The sequence below is a fragment of the Necator americanus genome, chromosome II (assembly GCF_031761385.1).
Source record: "Necator americanus strain Aroian chromosome II, whole genome shotgun sequence".
NCBI lineage: Eukaryota > Metazoa > Nematoda > Chromadorea > Rhabditida > Ancylostomatidae > Necator > Necator americanus.
Genome location: NC_087372.1, coordinates 41,743,491 through 41,766,366, shown reverse-complemented (window position 1 = coordinate 41,766,366; position 22,876 = coordinate 41,743,491). Strand labels below are relative to the sequence as shown.

General features: G+C 42.1%; 2 protein-coding genes across 8 annotated transcripts; one reads left to right on the top strand and one right to left on the bottom strand.

Moving 5' to 3' along the window:
• Window positions 1-311: 311 nt before the first annotated feature.
• RB195_021018 (uncharacterized protein) lies at window positions 312-1,713 on the top strand (the record flags this gene model as incomplete). Of its 2 annotated transcripts, XM_064189647.1 has the most annotated exons (2): window positions 312-509; window positions 1,666-1,713. In XM_064189647.1, the coding sequence occupies 2 exons, from the start codon at window positions 312-314 to the stop codon at window positions 1,711-1,713; spliced, it is 246 nt and encodes an 81-aa protein (XP_064045528.1). The 2 variants fall into 2 exon arrangements, with proteins under 2 accessions (XP_064045528.1, XP_064045529.1); XM_064189648.1 differs by lacking the exon at window positions 1,666-1,713 and having other exon boundaries at window positions 312-533.
• Window positions 1,714-1,799: 86 nt separating this feature from the next.
• On the bottom strand, window positions 1,800-22,748 carry RB195_021017 (uncharacterized protein; the record flags this gene model as incomplete). Of its 6 annotated transcripts, XM_064189643.1 has the most annotated exons (10): window positions 1,800-1,862; window positions 1,924-1,959; window positions 2,018-2,095; window positions 6,539-6,709; window positions 7,839-7,940; window positions 8,617-8,659; window positions 11,082-11,132; window positions 11,271-11,330; window positions 14,693-14,811; window positions 15,533-15,565. In XM_064189643.1, 10 exons carry the CDS (start codon window positions 15,563-15,565, stop codon window positions 1,800-1,802), a joined length of 756 nt encoding a protein of 251 aa, XP_064045527.1. The 6 variants fall into 6 exon arrangements, with proteins under 6 accessions (XP_064045527.1, XP_064045525.1, XP_064045526.1 ...); XM_064189645.1 differs by lacking the exons at window positions 6,539-6,709; window positions 14,693-14,811; window positions 15,533-15,565 and adding exons at window positions 16,490-16,758; window positions 16,819-16,821; XM_064189646.1 differs by lacking the exons at window positions 6,539-6,709; window positions 7,839-7,940; window positions 14,693-14,811; window positions 15,533-15,565 and adding exons at window positions 16,490-16,758; window positions 16,819-16,821.
• Window positions 22,749-22,876: the final 128 nt, after the last annotated feature.

The following is a 22,876-nucleotide window of genomic DNA, read 5'->3' as shown; positions in this document are numbered from 1 at the left end:
ACACTCTGATGCTCCGAGAAGGGCATGTAAGTCAGCGTCTGTGGACACTGTTTTCGCGGTATAAGAACAAAGTCTGAGACAGTCTCAATGGCAAGTCGTGCGTCGCCTTGGTCCAGAATCGAAGACGTCCCGAGCAGCCTGAAATTTGATCGTCTCTCACCATACCGTCCGATGTCTGAGAAAGCAGAGTCAAGTGTTCAAGTGTGCAGGGTACTGAAGCAGTGTTTATGCCGGAGTAGCAGATAGGCTTTTTCCCATACTAAGCAGCCCTGCCATGACGAGCTTTCACCAGAGGTAATCGCCGAACCTATATGGATCAGGGAGCCACCTTGCAACAATTTGTCAAGACGGTGGTGAATCTTGGCAGTGGTCTACTCTTAGCTAGGCTTCCGATTCCGAGAACTCAGAATGTCGGAGATCTCGAACTTCTCAGCTTGGAAGGCCCTGCCAGACCTCCACTTTGCATTGCATTTCGACGCTCAGAATCACCTCCACGCCACTACGAGGCGGTAAAACCCTGTGATAATTGGTAGGATTGAGAGATAAGCGTTCCGAAAAGCATGTTATGTATTAAATTGCAACATAAGGTCGTTGAGTTTTGTCTTCATTTCTGTTAGAGACAAGTCGCTTGCCTTTTTATAAGGTCTTAAAATCGAAAACAAAGGGTGAATGCTTTAGGATGAAGCGGAAAAGGCAACGATCCGAAGGTCGTTTCTATTAGATGAAAAACTGATTGTGCCTTGCGTGTGTCTTTGAGATAACTCCAATGACGAAAGTTGTACTTAGAAGCAAAAAGCGTGATACTAAAGGTAAAATGTACGATTTTAGTGGGAACAGTTTGCAAAATGTCGCGAAAGCTTCACTGATATTCAATGAATCAAGCTAGAATGACGTAAACCGTATCGGTTTCTGTGGACTATTGGATGCAACACCTAAGATAGGAATAACGTGCTAGCGGTATTCAATCCTTCTGAGATACGTCAATACTTCCGATATGAATTTAGAATTTGAAGCTTGTGAACGCTTGTACAACCTTACAATGAAGTGTGGTGCTGACCTGATGAATCTAATCTGTTTTTATATCCACAGATAAGACTGGTGCCAATTTTTGGACACCGGCCGGACGAAACGGTTGGTAGGAATAGAGAGATTTCGAACCGTCCATCCACCATTCGGCCGAAGTGGAACCTGTTGCCAGTATGCTGCTCTACCCCTTCCCTCTTTTTCACAGATTTTATAGGTTCTAGCACTGCGGACCAAAATATTCGAAGTACACTAAGGACATTTTTGAAAGCGGAGAAGCAAGACAAGCGGAACAAGAGCTTTTTGAGGTTACGGTGACATACTGTTCATCATCATATCACTATCATCAAAATATCGCATAGATTTAAAGTATTTGTGATCGAATTATTGTGGAGATGTTCTTGAAGTTTTTGTTTTTGGATGCAAAAGGAACAAAAACTAAAACTGCTGGGACAAAATTTGCTTTGTAAGAGGTCATAGTTTCCGGTTCTCTTTAACTAATCATTTCTGAGAAAATCTCCTCTTTTGTCTCATGGGATCTTTAGGTTCATTTTGATTCGCTCAACGAAGTCGAAATGAACACAGTTGGGAGCGTTAAAAGACAGCATGAACCACCATTAAGATAATTTTTATCCTTTGCAGTTTAAAAATACACAAGTGTTTCTGTTTAACGTGACCATTCTTCAGTGAACAGTTTTGCACCAAGTATAATATGAAGATTTTTGTGAATCTAAGAAGAAAGCAAATTGGTGTGATTTTGTCGTTTGTGCCATTGTTCATTCAGATGGTGGAAGATAAATCCGCTTTAAGGAGGGAGCGTCTTCAATCGTCTCATCCTGCTAAAACAATTTACCAGCAATTATTAGAGAAGAAAGTGATATTACGTTCTTTTTCACTCACCCCTTCGTCTAAGTAGTACGCACCTCCTGTGGCAACCTAAACGTTAAATTGTTGTTTTAGAGATTTACTACTGAATACACAAATTAACCCAAACCTTGTCAAATTCTTCTGGTTGAGTAGGTTGCATATTATCATGCATATTATCAGCTATAACATTCTCTGATTTGGAAGTCTAGAAAAATGAGTAAGAATAACTAGTTTTCATTCTTCTTCACAAATACTAGACACATGATGTTCATGAGTGTTCAGTTAACTAACTCTGCGGGCTCATTCTCGCTGAGAACTCATATACTTTGCTTCGAGATATTCTGAGCAGATTTCTTTTTTCTGCCTATCCTTCTGAACACTGCGCTTCTCAATAATATTCATTTGGCAGTAAGCATAACTTGTTAACTTTTGAAAGTACGTAGTCAGGATTGAAACACTAAAGAGTGAACAACAGCTATAGTTGCCGTTAAAATAAAAAGGAGTAGGAGAGATGTAAGTAAGTAAGGTACGTACACATACTATACAACCAAAAAAAAGACGGAAAAAATACGCTTTCATCTCATCAAACAACCTGTTTTCTCGCCAAAAGAAGCCTTCTATGTTCTCGAAATTGCTGAGAAACCCTGACACGTCCACAAAAAGAAAAGCTGGAAAGTGGGACTGTTGCAAGGCGAAATTAAATTGTCGGCAAAACAGGGAAAAGTTTCAAGCAATGTACAGCCTTTAACTGCAGGAAATTTCTTCTCTGCCATCAAATTAAAGGCCACGTTCCAAGGAATTTTCAGTGAATTTTTTTTTTCGAGTGAAAAAATTTCTCTAGAATCAAAGGTGAAGCACGAATAGTTTGCAAGTACCACAGCAAAAATGCGAAACATCAAATGCACACTTTAAAGTGAGGTAAATGAGAAACAGCAAATAGAAGTAATAAGTTGTTGCATAATTTCGTAGCGTTCTTCATCTATCGTGTTTATTGGTGTTTCGCATTTGAGTTCAGTTGTCACTCGCTCACGGCGCACCTGCCTACATTAAACGCAGTCAGGCATTTGAGTATACGCTCTGGGCACGATATATATGACTTACACAGTTATGTGACGGAGTTCATCCGGTCATAGCAAAAAGCGAGCTGTCGTCCAGCGCACTGTCGGAGCTCATTACGAGATAGGAAAATGCTTAGAGGAAACACGAACTCTTGGCAAATTTGTCACGCTGAGCTGTCGAACATTATCGAGTGAGGCTCCATCGATAGAGAAGTCAAGACAAGTTCAGGAGGCACGTCAAGTCTCCCGAGATATGGAATAGCGACAAATGGAGGGATTTTGTTTACGTCGTATTTAAATCGGGAAGTGCGAGCAGATGTGTTCAAGAACGGCATAATTCTGCAAAGACGAGGGCAATGTTGAAACGTTCTCGTCATGGCCACCACCGTCTCTCTTCAAAGTGTTTTAATGCTCTGTTTACGGAACTCTTAAGCTCGATCGTAGTGGCCGTCTCGTTCGGATCTAAATCGCCATATTTGAACTTTGCAAATCATTTCAGTGCTATCACCTACGGCATGTCATGCACGTACGGATCCCATGAGCTGCTTTGATAGATGGTCGTCGATTGAATAAGAATAAATAATGTAAATTCCCTACTGTCCCTGTTCAACACAGAAACATACTTCGAGAACTGTACAGTATCTTCGCGACCGGGATTTCGGTGTTCTGCAGGAGTGTCGTCATCCACGTGAGAGGAGACATGGGACGACCTGCGATTAAAGGCTGATGGTCGGTAGCTACACCATTTGCGCTTTGCTGATTACTTCGCTCTGATAACAACTAACATCAGCCAAGCGGAGCGAATGCTAGTTGAATCCGACAAAACATGTGGATGCACGTCTTCAGCTGAATCTGCAAAAGACTGTGTTCATGTGAAATGGATGGGTCTCGAATTTACGCTCAACGGAACGAACATATCCGATTGCACGTTGCGTTTATCTGGGTCGGGAATGAACATGAAGAACGATCCAACCCCTCTGATGGACAGGAGGAAACGAAAGGGTTAGAGAGCGTATAGGAGACAGCCTGTGAAGAGGGTCTCGTATAATTGCGACCATGTCACCGATAATGCCTTGCCTGAGCAGTTAGTGATGCAGTGTATCATAGGGAGATTCACCGTCGACTGTGCCCCAATAGCTGACCCTACCATCAATCATAAGCAGCATCGTACGCTTCTTGAAAAACGTTCTGCTCTACATCAATAATCATAGAAGTTTTTTATATGCCTAGGATATAATTCACCAGCTACTTAGCTGTTTTGAAAAAAAATCAAACAAATTTATTGGAATTTTCTGGAGAAAATCTTGCATGAATGTTTTCACTTTTTAACGAGGTAGTTCATATGTGTACGTAACCTGAAGTCATCAAATACAAGCACCTTTTTCTCTTAGTTCACGTGAAAATTTCTTTTACTACACATCATAATAACATTTTTCCTCAAAAGTTGCGGGGATGAGGATAGTCAACATCCTGTAAAATCCAAGTTTTTTTTTTTTTTCAAACCTAACATAACCTTTTTTAGGCAAACGCAGAAACATGAGCGGAAAATTCTTTAGAGGTCTCTCCTAAAAGAGCATCGAAGATGTATTGAGAAAGACAAGGAAAACCCATCTCTATGTTCACCTCCCTAACACCAGCTAACTTTTCGCTCTGAGCTATGTTTCGGAAACGTGAGGATTTTGTAAGCAGAAAGAAAATACGGTCAACGCCACTGAACGCTCGAGCGACTGAGTGATGCTGAGAATAAAGAAAGAATGGATTCTATACTACGTAAGCAATAAAATATTAGAAAGGATGCCGCTTTTGCCAAGGAAAGTAAAATTAGCTCTCCAAGCACGTGATAGGTTTCATCAACAACGACAGCCCTGAAGCCGTGAGGCTCACAAAATATTGATCGCGTTACATCAAGAGCACCCACTCAATGACCAGCCCTCTACACAGCGCCCTTCAAAGAAAGATTTGATACTCTTCGAACCTCTCGCGAAGGAGAAGTCAATGAACAACTAAACAAGATCGGGACAAATTACGATTATTTGAGCCTCTTTGATCAATTCGAAGAACAACGGGAATAGAGTTGATGAAGATAATATTTCCACTCGTCTATGAATATTTGTATAATAATAATATCGAATATCGAAAATAATAATTAATATCTATTATAAATATAATATTAATATGTTTCTGCCTATGAACTTAAAAGCATCACCCCATGAATCTGAGGTGGTACGGATTTCAGGTGGAATATTCGTATACCGAATAGTAGATTATGGAGAGGGGGTGATTGCGTCCATTTCTTTCTAGTTGCCGTAAAAGAAGGCACGGAAGATTCGGCGAGCAGAAGGCTGGCGCGCTCCAATCGAACTCCTTGTAGAAAATAGCGCGCCGGCACACCCGAAGCCGTATCTTTCGGGCCGTATCTTGAGGCAATTAGGAAGAAATGGACGGGATCACCCTTCTCTCCATAATCTACGATCTCGTGTACGAGTGCTCCACCTGAAATCCGTACCACAACAGATTCGTATGGCTGATTCTTTTAAAGAATCAGTTTCTATCCTATGAAGCTGTGATACTGAGAGAACGAACTTGGAAAAATTTTGAAAAGAGATATCGACGATTACTGCGCGATAGTTGTCAAGTTAAAGGCATCATCCCACGAATTTGGGGTGGTGCGAGTTTCAGGTGGGTTATGACCACACGAAGTCGTAGATTATGGAGAGGAGGGTGATTCCGTCTATTTCTTCCTAAATGCCGTAAAAAACGGCCCGGAAGATACTAATTCGAGCGCTCCGGCGCGCTACTTTCTACAACGAGTTCGATTGGGGCGCGCCAACCTTGTGCACGCGCCGCATCTTCCGGGCCGTTTTTTTCAAATTAGGAAGAAATGGACGGAATCACCCTCCTCTCCATAATCTACGCTCTCGAAACGAGAACGGCTGAAGCAGCTCATTTCAGGTTGGCACAGTCAAGCGTGATGATGGGACACGACCTCTCATATATGACTGTGTCAGGTGCACAGGTTGAATTACAGAAGAACAATGGGAAAAGAACCAAAAAAATAAACATTTTACTTCGGCAATGTGAAATGGGACTATGCGAGTTCCACACCCTGCTGAAACAAATTTTTGCAGAAGCGTAAGAATCTTGAAAGCAGTTTTAAAGGAAGGAGAATTTATAGATACTTTTATAGTAGTTGTAAGCAGTTCGAAGGTGGATTTAATGGAATTTAATAGAAAAAACTCAGATTCTGTGCATATTGTTACGTGTGGGAGTCCGCGAATAATTTCGTTGTAAGAGGACAAGAAGAAAAAATCTAGGTAGTTTATAGAAGAAGTTTTGTCCTGGAAAACAGTAACATCGCTGTTTGTCCCACCTCCTAGTCTTTCTAGAATTTTGATTTGACAAAATTTAAAATTTTCCCACGGAAGGAAGAAATTTTGCATACAGGTTTCCTTAGTCCCCATATCCCAATATATGGTGATTTTTTAACACGCTGTCCTATTTTTCTGGAATGGTAAAACATTCCAAAATCAACTTTCACATGCGCGACGAAAAGAGTGTGATCATTAATAAAATTCAATAACTCAGAGCACCTTAGTGCGAAGCAAATCTTCTTTCAGTATTTTGTAGTCGAGGATTTTCTCAACCAGGTCAGCTACTAGATCATCATAATAGATCACTCGATTTTCACGACCTCGCGGTCTTTCCATATTTTTGATGAGACAGTCACATTGATCCCATCCAAACTCCAAAAAGACTAGGAGCTGAAATAAAAGCGGTATGACTGTTTTAAACTGAGAAGTAAACTTTCTTCTCTAAAAAACCAAGCAAAGTTTTTCTTTTAGTCCTCTTATGACGAAGTGACTCGCAATGTCCCAGACCTAGTAATGTGAACAGAATTTGAGCTTTTTTGTTCATTAAATCCCATAAATCCACTTCTAAACTGCTAAACATCATATAAAATGTATAAATAAATGTATAAATAAATTCTTCATCCTTTAGAAGTCGCTTTAAGGTCGTAGCTTCATCGCAAGAATTTGACTCAGGGAAGTCTCGAAGCCGAGTCGTCCCATTATCATATTGTGAGAACAAAATGTTGACTTTTTCGGTCTTTGTTTGTCGTTTTTCTCTGATTCGACTTACGCACTTGATTCTCCTCTTTTTTGTCATATTGTGTGCTTTAATCAGCATTTAAAAATGTTTCATAGATTTTGGAAGAAAAAGGAATGAAAATATTTTAGTACCAATAATTCAACAACATTTCAGTAAATTTGCTTCTTTTACTATTTGGTGTTCCTTCGTTCCTTCGTTTCTGTGAGCTACGAAGTTCCTCAATTGCCATTTGTTCCTCGGCTAAGTTTCAATTCTTTTTTTTAAGCTTCCCATATGAAAAATTGAATTGGCAGAAACCGAATCCTGTCACAAGGGCATTGGAGGAGCAGGAGAAGAAGAAAAGGAAGGGAGATCGTATTCGAGAGGGTCGTGTCTCATCACCACGCTTAATTCTTGCCGACTGTGTTCTGCAGGATAACAGCGATTCGCTGTTCCTCTGAACTCCTTTCCTTTGCCTCATCCCAATCGAAGAAATAGCGGTCACCTTTCGAACATAATATGACACCGACTACGGATGGATGCAGCGTATCTCTTATCGCTGGCTTTTCTGGGACTTTCAGAGTTTTTCAGCAACTTCAGACAGCTAACCAGGTTTTATCTTCCCTTATCACGCAGAAATACTAAATTTGGAGCGAATGGCTTGTTTTCGTATACGCCCACTGTAACTGTAAGCTAAGCAGGAGTCGTTCAACGTTCGTACAATCACAGCACTTATCCTGCGATCCTCTACTTTCAAATGCTTATACGATGAAGTAATCTTTTATTGAACCGTTTTCTTACCGAGTTCTTTTTCATTCCTTTCAGATTTCGTTTTCTTGATTTCCTATATTTCACCCTTTTTCTAGGTTTTCGCTGTCTAAGCCAAACTCTTTCTCGGAATTTCTAAATACACTCTGGATACGAACTCTTCGGACATTAACTCTACTTAGGGCAGTGCTGAAGATAGATCTGAAGGGTTTGAGCGCAAAAAATGGTCTAAAGATGGTTTCAATTTGACTGAAGCGAACGTTGGACGACTTCTACCTTCTGATATTAGTTTCAGAACTGCCTTAAGCAGTAATCACAAGCACCGCTAAAACAGCACAACATAGCTAAAAAAGGATTGTAGAGCATTAAAGAGAGGCGCTGGACAGAATGATCATGACTGCTTTGCTCAAACTTTCTGTCCTTCCCACAGTACGAGCTTATGTTTTTGCGCGCCAAGTGGCCCAAATCGTTACAGTGCATTCGACTAACGCACGACAAAAAGGACCAGGAGGCAATCAGGCAGATGTTCTCCACTTGTTCCTTCCTCAGAACTTTCCCGCAGAGTTTACAGCTAGAATTACAGCGCGCACTTGCGACTTTGCAAACTGTTGACTATTGATAACGTTTTCACAAGCAATAGAGCTCCACGGGCATTTCGCGGCGCTTCAAGTGGATTTTTTTTTTTGGAAACATTGCAGCAGTTGTGAATAGATTGTGAGGATTATTTGATTCTGTTATATTAGTTCTTGTAGGAAGAGAAAGTCTGCGTACATATACAAGGCACTTTCGTAACAATAGTAGTCAAACTTACTGTTTTCTTCTTCTCACCACCAGTTTCACTGCTTCTCTTAGTCCTAAACAAGAGCACTCATTTTTACTACAGCGAATGCACGGAAGCCATCATGCTATATAATAACCGGCTTAGTTTATTACGTGTTTGTGCGCAGATATATATATATATATATATAGTGGAATAACGAGAAGGAGAGGAACAAGAAAAGATATGTATCATCATATAAGATTAGGATCATGTAGTTATCCTACGTACACAAGTTCAGCTGCGAAATGAGGATCAAAAATCCTGCATTGCAGCTCCAATCCCTACTTCAAAATTCGAAGACAGCCCCTTTCGTTTGCTGTACTACGATTTGTTATGATATTCTCCTCGTCTGTTTTATGATAAAAGTTCGTCAAGCACCTTACGGTATTCGCTTCCAAGTTTTCTCGGAGTCAATTCCTCTGGAAAGACGGAGGAAGTAGTTACTCGGGCCCCACTTTGAATTTCGCGACGTTAGTATTGGTCCAAGGGGTGGTGTCTCCCCTTCGACCAATACTAACGGATGTAAGTTTAGATACGAGTAACTGACATGAGCGTCATCATCATACTGATAGAGATAAAGGTGCTAGGTCAATCTTAAACGTAAACTACTACCTACAATTAAAGCAGCCGTCTGCATGGACCCATCCAATATTTGAAGGATCCTGCAAAAACAGCTGGGGCGACCTAAGGCGGAGAGAGAGAGACGGTGGTGTATTTTAAAGGCATCACCACAAGAATCTGAGATGATACGGATTTCATGTGAGTATTCGTGTACAGGATCGTAGAGTAAGGAGAAGGGAGTGATTTCGTCCATTTCTTCCTAATTGAAGTTAAAAAAAACGGCCCGAAAGATACGGCTTCTGGCGTCCCGGCGCGCTATTTCACACAAGGAGTTCAATTAGAGCGCGCCAGCCTTGTGCACGCGCCGCATCCTCAGGGTCGTTTTTTAATTAGGAAGAAATGGACGGCATCAGTCCTCTCTCCATAATCTACTATCCCGTATACGAATACTCCACCTGAAATCCGCACCATCTCAGATTCGTGGGGTAATGCCTTTAATCTGCATTCAGTCGTTATGAGCATAGGAGAATTATAGATTACAAATATTGCGAAGGTTCCTGGTTAGGTGTCGGTCATGTTGTTGCGTGTGCAGCCTACACATGCCGCACAACTACGACATGCAAAACAATATTGTCTTATTTTGATTTCTAGGTCCTCTAGATTTTCATTACCCGTCAAGTAGGTTTTATTTCTTGCGGTTTCTGTGGTTACATGTTTGTGTCTTATATGTTCGTGCTGAACGTTTCCATACATATTTCTATAGTGTGGTTTTCTTCCTAGATGTACATAATGTCTCTAATGCACGCGATTACATGTGATGTTTCAAGGTCTTTTTGCATTTTGTTCACGTTTTCTTTGGCATCGTTTGATGTACCGTCTACAAGTTAAATCCCTCGTTGTGTGCCACGTACATGAACAAGCGAATCATTCGGTGCTCCGCTTGCTTGCAAGCTTACATGTTAGTTCTAAAAGCACGTTACAAGTACCGAACTTTCTCTGTAGAACATGCAATGCTTCCTATGTTCATGTGCATGCGACAACAAAAGATGACAGAGTGTACAGCAAACGATGTCGAAGCAAACGTGGAGAAGAGGAATAATGTTGATGTTGCAACATTGCATATAATCGCGTGCATGGATTAAATCTGTGAACAAACCACAATATAGGTGTGTGTTTGCATGAGTTCAGCACGATCATATAAAAAACAAATATGTGAACCAATAAACCAAGAGATCACAACAGAGAAAACCTACCTGGCGGGTACTTGAAATCTAGAAGACATAGGAACCAAAATTAGACAATACTACTTTGCATGTCGTAGGTTGTTGCGCACGTGTGTAGCCTACACAAAACAACATGACTGTGACCACTGAAAGAAACTTCTGCAATGTTTGTAATCTATACGATTGTCACAACCATGAAATGGTCCATAGTGTCTCATTTACTTTACAACAAACTGCTTACAATTATTGTGCGCTGCTGTGCACAATAATGCTGCTAATTCCAATCTCAGGCGCCGTCGTACCAATACAGTGCAGTAGAATTCCTCTCAGCGCTTCCTGGTGCGGACGGGCCAGTTCGACACCGTGGAACTCTTCTCTCTGCTTTATGGAATTCCGTTTCAAACATACAAACAAACACACATATACACGCATACATACGTCAAAACTCAAAAGCTCGACACTAGAAATCAATACTAGCGTAAAAGCTGCTACAATGCCCGGGGTTTTACCAGACGTTTTATTGAAAATAAAAGATGAAGATAATAAGATGGAGAATAAAAGGCGGACTGAAGATAAACTCTCTCCTTTCGGGAATTAACGAAGGTATCGATGATTATTGAAAGAATCTTTCCTTCAAAAACGTTAACTGAGTCACCAATATAAAGCACTCACCCTTGCTTATCTTTGGGGGGTACAATTTTGCTTTTCTGTTGTAGACCTGACCTGTAATTTAGGAAATCACTCACGCAGAACTTTTCCCAAAAATACTATCGCATCTACACTATTTAATTTTCCTTTTTTCTGTTTCTATTTAATTCTCAAAAAATGTCGCTTCTACCAAATTCAGTACCAAAATATAACCTTTTCGAAGGTTTCGCTTTTTCTGCGCTGCCTCCTGTTTTCACTTGAGGTTTTTCAGGCCTGAAACATGATGTATTCGAAAAGAAAGAGGCAGACGTGCTATGGTTCCATTTACAGTCTGGTTCCTATTTATCTGGTATCTTGCACTAACGGTACATTTTTTCGCACAACGTTGATAAATTTGCAGTCATTTTCGCACTTGAATAATTCTTTCACTATTCAACTTTTTACGTCCGTAGATCGAGTGCAGACTGAATACCTCAAACGAATATGGATCGAACTTGAATGCCTTGGGGGCATCCGAAACAGATTGATTAAAGGCAGCATACCACGAATCTGAGATGGTGCGGATTTCAGGTGGAGTATTCGTAGACGGCATAGTAGATTATGGAGAGCGCGGTGATTCCGTCCATTTCTTCCTAATTGCCGTAAAAAACAGCCAGGAAGATGTGCTCGTGCACAAGACTGGCGCGCTCCAATTGAACTCCTTGTGGAAAATAGTGCGCCAAAATGCCTGAAGCCGTATCTTCCGGGCCGTTCTTTGCGGCAATTAGGAAGAAATGAACGGAATCACCCTTCTCTCAATAATCTATGATCCCGTATACGAGTGCTCCACCGGAAATCTGTACCACTCCAGATTCGTGGGGTGACGCCTTTCACGCCAAACACCTTATATTTTTTAAAGTCCCCCTATCATATTTTCCTGATGCTGTATTGTATGATTTGGAAAAGAAAAGGAAAAGTATATTTTTCTGCGGTACATCTCAAAGTGCTAGATATGAAATCAACTCAATATTTTAATATGTTGTGACATTAGTGACACATTTCCAGCAAGAAGCTCGGCTTATCCTTTATCAGTGCCAACATTTTGAAATGGAAATAAAAGGATGTTACGAAAAGGACAATTTTAGTTAAGGCTGGGTCAAAATTATCGGAGCATAGCCGCTTACACAAGTGCACCGAGTTTCATGTCGTTTTGTCCCGACTATAACTGGTAGAGATTTGCGGAGTTCTTCACTTTAAATTTTAGCCTGCCACTTAGTTTGTTGACGAGCAGTTGTTTCTACATTGTTTCTCAAAAAAGCGAAAAGCTTGATGGACATCAATTGGAACGAAGAATTATAAAACTGCATCAACCCAAAGAAAACTCAGGGGCTGCAACTTGCGAGCATAAAGGCAGCATATCATGAAATTGACATAGTACGAAAACCTCACGGAACTCGACAAAGTTCCGCTCAATTTCCTCTAATCGTCGAAAAAACGGCACGAAAGACGGCTTTCTTTCTTACGAGAAAAGTTGGAACGGACCATCCTCGTGCACTCACTACGTCCAAGACCGAGCAGTCAAAGATTAAGATGTCTCCTTGGCAGCCTATTCAAAAAAGCAATGAGTAGGCTGCTGAAGGGACAGGAGCGTGCATAAAGGGATGTGTTCTAACGTACGTCGTAGAAACAAATGCCGTTTTTTAAAACGAGTAGGATTCAGCCCTACTATAGTTTCCGTAATCTGCAGCCCAAACTCTAAGGGTTCCCTGGAGTTTCCGTACTACGTCAATATCGTAATACGTTGCTTTTAAGGCATGAGATATGCATGTATCATGTGTGCAATGGCACACACCGCACGGACTCTTTCGACAGAAAAACACATACCAAATAATAAATCATTTGATGTTGACCATCGTTTTCTTCCCTACCTTCAAGGAAAGTGAGGTCAATCTTTCTTGTTTCTTTTTACGATCTTGTTTCCCAAGCGTGTGTTTTGTTCTCTACTCTGCTCTCACAGGTGTGATTGTGAGTCGTGAGTGAGTCAATCCATCGTTTTTGCCTAAGTTTGACTTTGACATCGTTAACTACTCCTTCCGTCATCTTTTGTGGTAGCAGTACATAATCAGTTTCAGGTGGGTTATGCCTATACGGAGTCGTAGATTATGGAGAGAAAGGTGATTCCGTTCATTTCTTCCTAACTGCTCTAAAACTTTGTCCGGAAGATACGGCTTCGAGCGTTCCGGCACGCTCTTTCCTACAACGAGTTCGATTGGAGCGCGCCAGCCTTGTGCAAGGGCTGCATCTTCCGGACCGTTTTTTTTTTATCAGGGAGAAACGCAATCAGGGAGAAATGGGCGGAATCACCCCCCTCTCCATAATCTACTATCGTATTCACTTGAAATCCGTACCACCTCAGATTCGTGGGATGATGCCTTTAAGCTACATGAACGATGCTCCCTTTGATAATGTGTCTCAGAAGGCCCCCGTACCTCTACATCTGCAAAAACAAGTAAGAACTTGTAAGACCAGACATGAAGGTTGGTCGGACTATTATCTGTGTTATCTACACACCTCCCTAACCTAAACAGTGCATCTCACTAGAAATTAACTTTCTATACTACTTCATTGAAGTAGAAACTGCAATTCGACCAATCATGATGTTCGGATCGAAGACTCAGGCGGCACCGTCTACGATTATGGAGAGGCTTGATAGCATGGAAAGGAAGATGCGAAAGATAGACGGCTCGTTGGCTACTTTTGGCCTAACGTACGCCACAATGAAGACTTTGACGCGGAAATCGATTTGGTGTACCGGCGATTGACATGAGGAAGGTACCAACATCTTGCGCCGCCATCGAAAATAGCTACAGAAAACCTTCTTCGGACATATTTCGAGGAGACGTGCAAATTGCCTCGTTCAACATGTTCTGAGGAGTATTTCGGATTTAAGCCGGAAAAAGCCACCTAGCCCAAAACGAATGTTCTGGACTGAGGGGGTGAAAAGAGGACACTGGCAACGCTGATGGGGAATTTATGCGAGACGTAGGGTTTCGCAGGATATGGAATAGCGGCGAATAGATTGATTCTGTGCAAGCTCTTGCAGAAGATCACGAAGGTTGGGCAGAGCTATGTTGAAAGACGACATACTCCGGCGAAGATACGGACAATCACGTCAGACGATAATATCAGCCCGCCGATTAAGTCATTAAGTTGCTATTCCATCCTTCCAAGTGCCCACAAACGATAGTGCTATATGATCGGAGCATATCATTTGTATAGAAATGATATGCTCTGATTCTAGGGTTGCCTATTTAGAATTGTTTGAAGTGTCGGAAGTGTCCGCATTGGACATTCGTGACAAATCTCACATCATATGCTCGCGGATTACTGTATCCAACTCTGGATTGATGTATTTTTATGTGCTTGCATCTGGAACTATAAGTTACAGCCCTGTCAAAACGACCTCATGATCCGTGCAGTTGTGCAAACGGCGGTGCTCAAGGCGGCGCGATGAAGCGCAACAATTGGAATTGAGGGAGACCCTCGCTAGCATCACTCGTCGCTGTAGTCCGAGCAAAGCTGCCAATGGTCCTACCTCGATCCTTACCAACACAACCACGCCACTTCGAGCGCAGTCGCTCACACACGTCACTCACGCAGTCGCTCCTGATGTCATTATTGGCGTATCAATCCACTTAGGATGCGCCAACGCGTTGTACTGGAGTTCGTTGAGGTTTTGGAGCGCGTGTTGGCGATTTCGTGCGAAGTGATTGAACTAAACAGAAAGGTCCGAGGATTTAATAACAATAAACGAATGACAACATAAAAAGATAAAGGGTGAAGTCGCTGGTGTATCCATCTACTTGGAATGCGCCAGCGTGTTTTACTGCAATTCGTAATCGTTGAGGTTTTGGAACGCGTGTAGGCCTCACGGGGCCAGCCGATAGTCAAGTCAGTGTTTTCGTCCACCCAGATAGGTTTCATCCTTCCAGGGTGGCCAATTTACCCACCCTGGAAGGATGAAAGGCTTGGTTTGCACTAGGGTGGTTTCGAACCCTTGACCATGTGGGTACAACAGACCTCTAACTGCGCCACACCCGCTAAGCAAATGATGAATTCCTGTTACTTCTCCATTATATTGTGAGCGCCACACCCGCTCACAGTCGCAGTATATAATGGAGAAGTAACAGGAATTCATCATTTGCTTAGCGCAAAAGCAGATGCAGGTAACTTGCTGAATCGTCTTGATTTCACTCTGATTACTATGTGGAACTATGGAAGAGGCGACCGTGTCCTCAAATCGCCGACAAAGAATAAACTGACAAACATATAGAATAAAGAATAAACTGACAAACATATAGAATTCGCACTTTATGAAAGTTCTGCAGCCTTAGATAATGACTTCCCTGCAGGCTTCCAACATGTTCTTAGTTCTTTGGGAGATATCAGGTCAGAACGTTACAAGTATACATCAGGCTTCTCCTCTAGGCTCCAACCATTGGATGCCCTCGAAAGGAAGAATAATGCATACTTGTAACGTCCTAAGCTGATATTCTCCAAACAGGAAAGAACATGTTAGAACATGTAAGCCCGCAGGCAAATCATTATCTGAGCTTGCGGAACTTTTGCAAGGTGAGAATTTTATCATTTTCAGGATAAAGTGTTTGGCGGTAATCAATGGTGGCACATCCCAAGTTAATCTGCTTGGGATGCGTTACCGCATTCACTTCATTTCAGATTTGTTTGAGGTTTACGAATGCGAAACTAGCCTGTACAATGGCTTGCGAATGCTAGCCGATTTATCGAGTCAGTGTTTTTTCTCCCAGACATGTCTGGTACCAATTTGTCGGAGCGATGAAGTGGTTAACTTGCACTAGAGCGAAATCGAACCTCCGAAATCGATCATGCTTCAGCCACAGGGGAACCTCTTACCGACTGCGCTACACCTAGAAGTTCCGAGCAAAATCAGAAGCGCGATAACCTAGTTTGTGCGCGTTTTCAACAATTGATGATTGTCGATCGAACTGTGTCACGTTGTGGTGTTGTTTTGTTGACGATCACGGCTTCTTAAAGATGAGCTATCGCGTCTGTTAACTTCATTTTGGAGCCTAAGTAGTTGTAACTTCTTCTTGTATTTGGATTCTACGTCTCATCAGCAATTTTGTTCATAGATTATGAGCTCACTTCTTGACAATGCTCAGCGAAGTCAAAAATTGACGTAGAAATAAGGAAGACGATGCATTTGGTCTGGCTTCGTTTAGTGTATTAGAAGTTTATCTTAATAGATAGTGGTATGTCGAAACTGCACTGTATTATATGCGCTTTGCCTTTGTACAAAGATTCATCGACACATGACTAAGATGTGCTACTCACTGATTCTCAGCTAATGGAAATTCTACAGCTCGCATTCTTCTAAAGTTGGTTTATTTTACACCGTACATTGAAGATCTTACTTTCCCTTCATTTTACTTTTCTTGAGAACCGATTTTTTTTGCTTATCCTTCTCTTCTTTTCTTTTGTCTTTGCTTTCTGCTAATGCTCTCTTCTCTCTCTTTTTCTCGTCCTTATGTATTGCTTTGTTTACTTCCTTCAGCTCTTTCGTTGCTCCCTTTTTCCCTGCTTTTGATGACTCCTTCGATTTCTTGTCTTTCTCTCGTGTGACTTTCTCCTCCTTCGATACAGTGATTTTCTGTACACTTTTCTTTAACTCCTGCTGCCCTTTCTAAACCAAAGTTATTGTCGGGACAGGACAGTAAGGATTTTGCAAAGCTTTGTATATTACCATTATTTTGAAAACCAGTGTCGACAGAGGGCACTAGTTTTCCCCACTTTCCACTTACGAGAAAAGTGCGGCCGTATCGGGCTCAAATGGGAGTGAAATGAATGTCACTTCTGAAATATTGATGATTGAAGAATGCAGTTATAAAGACTGGCTGTTGATTCTTGATTTTTTTTTCAAAACATAGTGTTACTGGGAACACAACAGGCCATGGAAGAATTGTTCCCTGGGCTACCGCCTTCGTATTGACATCGTTACCTCGTTACATTGGGACGTAAGCGTGCAGCTTAAGGTGTGGTTTTCTTATGGAAAATCAGAAGATGCACTTGCCACACTTGCACAGACAGTTTATGCGACAAATCGACTCATCATATCCTCAAAACTCTTCCTGATTTCCTGACCCATTTACCGGTAATCTCGTCATGAAGTAAGGTAAGTAAGTTTTATGTCAATAGCAAAATAAAATATTAATTCCGAAATAACAGAGCCACTTTGAGAACAAGTACGATAATTATTTATTTATTAAACGATATCACAATGTTACAATGTGTCGTTGCATGCTCCGTCTCCATCTGCTCACACCAGTGGTGACGGCTTGCATTCATGCCTCTCCAAATCCAAATGCCAACGGGTCTCTCCATCTTGTTTTTTGTCGGCCAACGTGTCGCTTCCAATGCCCATCCATGGTCGCCATTTGGTAATCATCTTCGTCTATCGATTGTATTCTGTAGCACCTCGCGTTTTGTAGTGTCTTTCTGGCCCGCGATCATTTTCTTCCAATCCCTCTAACCCTGATATCTGGGGGTTTTGCAGTATTTTCCAACCAAGTATCGTACGAGGCATGAAAAGAGTTGCATCAAGCATTCTTCTCATTATCTGCCGTTGGACTATCTGTTTCAGATTATGGGTTTTTGTCGTTCACGTTTCGCATCCGGAAAGACGACAAGGTTCCACCCATTTTGTATAAAATCGACGTTTGAACTTCATTGGTAATCTTCTGTCTGTAAAATATGCAGGGAATCGATTGAATGTGTTCCAACCGGAAGAAGTTCGTGTATTTAGCTCCTATGAAAAGATATGCATTGAGCAAGATGAAGTTGTTCCAGTAATGTTCAGGAGATCTATCGATTTTCAGTCGCACATTTTTGCTTTTGTCGTTCATTTCTTAAAGCATTAAGCGGAGTTCCTGTGGTTTGTGAGCGAAGAGAACTACATCATCAGCTTATCTGAGATGATTTAAACGGATCCCATTTATGTTCGTTTCTCTATTTCTCCAAGCTAAGCTATGGAAGATGGTTGCCAAAACGGCATTGAAGAGGGCACGAGAGAAAGGGTCTCCTCGTCGAACACCTCGTTTAGCGTTGATAGGAATTTGGTGCCTCATATTTCAAATGTAACGCCAGCAGATGTGTAAATGTTCGACAGAAGACGAATTATCCTCGGATGAACTCCTTTTCCATATAGTGATGTCCAGATTATGTCGTTCCACGCAACCAAACCCTTTTCGAGTAGTCAACGAAAGGAGTGGGATATAGCTAAGTACGATATAACATCACCGATTTCACACAATTTTTAGTTGTACACAAAATCACTGCAGGAGTCTTACAAGATTTAAGAAGTCTTACAAAAAAAAAAAAAGAAACTATGCAATGAATAAGTACTCAAAGCTCACAAAATAGAGAATAAGAGCCAACATGGTTCTAACACTTAGATTATACAACCCATTCTGTTCTTGATAAGCAGCCTCTGTGGAACAAGATCAAAATATTACTTCTTCATCATTATAAACTAAAGATATTTAGGTGGTGAGAAAATATTCTTCCTATGCGCTCCTTTCCGAGAACAAACAAATCCGAGAAAAGTACTTCTTTTTGGTAGCCTTTTTTTTCAGAAGGCTTGCGTATTTTGTAGTGCACGCGCAGGGGAATTGTAACAATTATCAATGTATGTATATATCTTGGATATCTTGCTTGTGATATGCTTTTATTGTGGGACCTTTTCGGTTATTATTCTATTGATATAATGCAAATGTCAGGTGTTCAATGTGTTCGTTTCTCTTGGTGAAAGTAATTTTTATTGAAATAAAAAGGGATAAAGTTGGCATGATTTGATTTGTAAGACATTCAAACAATCTTTAACTTTCTTGAGACTTTTGCAAAGAACGACGGGCCAATACTTGCAAAATGCGCGAAACTGCTTACCATTAGTGAAGTCATGAGTACAGCAACAATATACAAGGGTGTTCCTGAATAAATGGAAAACGTAGCGTAAATCATTCATATTGAATCTCTTCAAACCAACTTTTTTGCCGCTGAAAGTCACGATTAACCGGTTCTGCTTGTGCTCTACGAATTGCGCGAAGAATGGCAGTTGCCTGTAGTTGCTTTTCTTGCACGTAGCTGATTTTTTCTAGGTCAACCTTTAAAGAAACCAACGAAATAAGGTACACAATCGTACAATCTTGATACATGTTAAAAAGTGATATAAGAGGAGAAAAGATCCTTGTCATGTTTATCTGTGTTGTGTAACATAACTCTAACAGGCAGATTAGTAGTTCCTTCAAAAATCATTTATGTTCTTTTCAACTATGAGCATGGGGTATCTTTGTTACATCTCTTGGACATTTTTGGAATAAACTCCTTGTTCCTCTTCGTTCGTATCGTTCGGTGTCACAGTTTGTGCGCTATGCCGTTGTAGATGTCAACAACTTGAACTTCATCTCAATTTTTGGTTGTCTATCAGGAAAGGAATATCATTAGGAATTAGATGATGAATGGTAAAGTGCACGGCGTCTATCAAGCCGTTTGGGAAGTGCCTACGCGTCCGACTTTAAAGGCATCACCCCACGAATCTGAGATGTACGGATTTCAGGTGGAGTATTACTGTACGGATCGTAGATTAAGGAGAGGGGAGTGATTTCGTCTATTTCTTCCTAATTGCCGTAAAAAAACGGCCCGGAAGATACGGCTTCGAGCGTTCCGGCGCCCTATTTTTTACAACGAGTCCGATTGGAACGTGCCAGCCGTGTGCACACGTCGCATCTTCCGGGCCGTTTTTTACGCCAATTAGCAAGAAATGGACGGAATCACCTACCTCTCCATAATCTACGATTCCGTATACGAATACTCCACCTGAAATCCGTACCACCTCAGATTCGTGGGGTGATGCCTTCAATTCAGAATAGTTAAAGGATGGATGGTAAAGTGTCTGGCGTTAATCAATCCGCTTGGGATCCTCCACCGCGTCCACTTCGCATCACTCGTTTGAGGTTTACGAACGTGTAAGTAGCCTCTACAGTGGTATGCAGGAGCTAGCTGATGAATCAAGTCAGAGTTTTCATCTTCACAGACAAGTGTGGTACTAATTTATCGACGTCGGGAATGAAAGACTTGGTTAGCACTAATGCGGATTAGAATTTTTGATCATGCAGCCACAGCCCAGTTCACTTCAATTCAGAAGAGTTTGAGGTTTACTAATGTGTAACTAATCCATACAATGACTTGCGGTGGCTAGCCGATATGTCAAGTCAGTGTTTTTCTCCTCCCAGACAAGGCTGGTACCAATTTATCGACCCGGAGGGATGAAAGGCTTGGCGAACCCTAGGGCGCATTCGAACCTCCGATCGGTCGTGCAGGAAGGGGAACCTCTAACCGCTACACTACATCTATCCATTTTGTCACTCGATAGTAAAGTTTAGAATATACGTTATACACCTATGTAATTAACCTATGTAATTCATGATGGTTTTGTACTTGCAAGTTACAAATAATGCATTTGCGAATATATGTGGCTTCCACAATGACGAATTCTCTGCCGTGCGAACGCGTGATTAGACTGATAATGGTTAGAAACGGTAGAAAATAATTCCAGTGCACGATTGTTACACCCATGATGAACTAGCACGGAAGACGTCTCATCGCTGAAAAGCGCTGACAATAAAGACGATCATACCATCATATTAAAGACTGTGTTGCAAAAATCCTCTGAGTTGCAGCTGTATGTGGCCGTTATGATACCATTTTTTCCAAGCAAATCCACCTCACATCCGGGATCATCCTGGAAATGGTTGCTTAGTATAAGCAATAATTTTTCGGCACCATACCACAAAGGTGTGTGTGAAGAGTATGAGCGTGTTCACGCTCTGTTTCTCCACTTCGTTTTGAAAAACGGCGTGGGAAAAGGCTCACAGACGCTGCGCGTGTACGGAGTGTAAAGCATTTTTCTTTTAGTTTTCTCTAGAATCATTAGGGGGATTAAACATGGACACGTTCAGCCTCGTAATCTACACTCTGAACCCTATCCTGACCCACGAAAGATACCAGCATCCATTTCATGGTCTGCTGTAGAGAGACTGATGAAGATTTTTTCCAGATTTTGTCTAAATCTGTCAATTAATTCATATCTATCTGTTCATCTATTTCCTTATCTTTGATTTCTTTGAGTTCATTTATGATGTGAAATGCAAAACTTAGTAGGAAAAGGTGGTGCTTTCGTTGCATAGTTGAGCACAGTTAAAGGCATCACCTCACGAATCTGGGGTGGTACGGGTTAGTTAGGTTGCGCCTATACGGGGTCGTAGATTGTGGGGAAGAAGGTGATTCCGTCCATGTTCTCTTAATTGCCTAAAAAACGACCCGGAAGATGCGGCGCGTGCACAAGGCTGGCGCGCTTCAGTAGAACTCGTTGTGGAAAGTAGCGCCCCGGAATGCTCGAAGCTGTATCTCCGAGCAGTTTTTACGGCGATTAGAAAGAAATGAGCGGGATCCCACCCGTTTCTGCAATCTACGATCACCTTGATCACCTTGACTCCCGTTGGTCTTCGAACCGGTCGAGCGGGCGCCAGTAATTCTTCCATTTGTCCCGGTCGCATGCCAGAGTAGCCCAGTGGTTCCTCCTTTCGCGTGGGACACGAAGAGCATCGTAATTTTCTTTGAAGGACTTCGTGAAGAAATCTGACCATCGGGTCGGCGGTCTTCCTGTATTGCGCTTAATATCGCGGGGAATCCAGTCGCTCACGGCTCTGGTCCAACGGTTGTCGTTAAAGCGCATCACGTGTCCGGCCCACCTTATTTTACTTTCCTTGGCAAACGCGGCGGCGTCTCTGATCTTCGATCGCTGACGTAGGAGAGAACTTCGAATCCCGTCTCTCACTTGCTTGGAACGGGATACTCCTAGCATCACTCTCTCAATTGCGCGTTCAATAACGCTCACCGCGTTTTCTTCCTGCTTGCGAAGTGCCCAGGTTTCTGAGGCATAGGTCAAAGCAGGAAGTACGGTGGTGTTGAAGAGGTGAGCACGGAGCCGGGTGTTCTTGGTCTTCTTCACTACGTCCTCGATGCTCTTGTACGCTCCCCAAGCCGCTCTTCTCCTCCTGCCCAGCTCGGGGGCCAGGTCGTTCATCATGTTCAATTCCCGACCCAGATAGACGTAGCTGGTGCATTCGGATATGTTCGTTCCGTTGAGCGTGAATGGGGCATCCGAGATCCATCCGTTCCGCATGAACATCGTCTTTTGAAGATTCAGCTCAAGACCGATGCATCCACATGTTTCGGCGAATTCGGTCAGCATTCGTTCCGCTTGGCTGATGCTAGGTGTTATCAGTACGATGTCATCAGCAAAGCGCAAATGGTGTAGCTGCCGACCATCGATCTTCACTCCCATGTCGTCCCATTCCAACTTTCGCATTGCGTTCTCGAGGGTGGCTGTGAATATTTTGGGTGAGATTGTATCACCCTGTCGAACCCCCTCTTCACGTCAATGATGATATTCTTGTAGAATGGCGAGATTCCGGTCGTGAAGTTACTGTACAACTCTCGAAGCACCTTTATGTACTGAGTGGGAACGCCTTGGTTGTCCAAGGCTTCCACGACCGCTTCCGTCTCAACTGAGTCAAAGGCCTTCTTCAAGTCGATGAAAGTGAGACAGAGCGGCATCTTGTGCTCTCGTGATACCTCGATGAGTCTCGAAACAGTGTGAATATGGTCGATCGTGCTGAATCCTTTTCGAAACCCTGCTTGCTCGCATGGTTGTCCTTCATCCAAGACCTTTTCAATCCTATTAA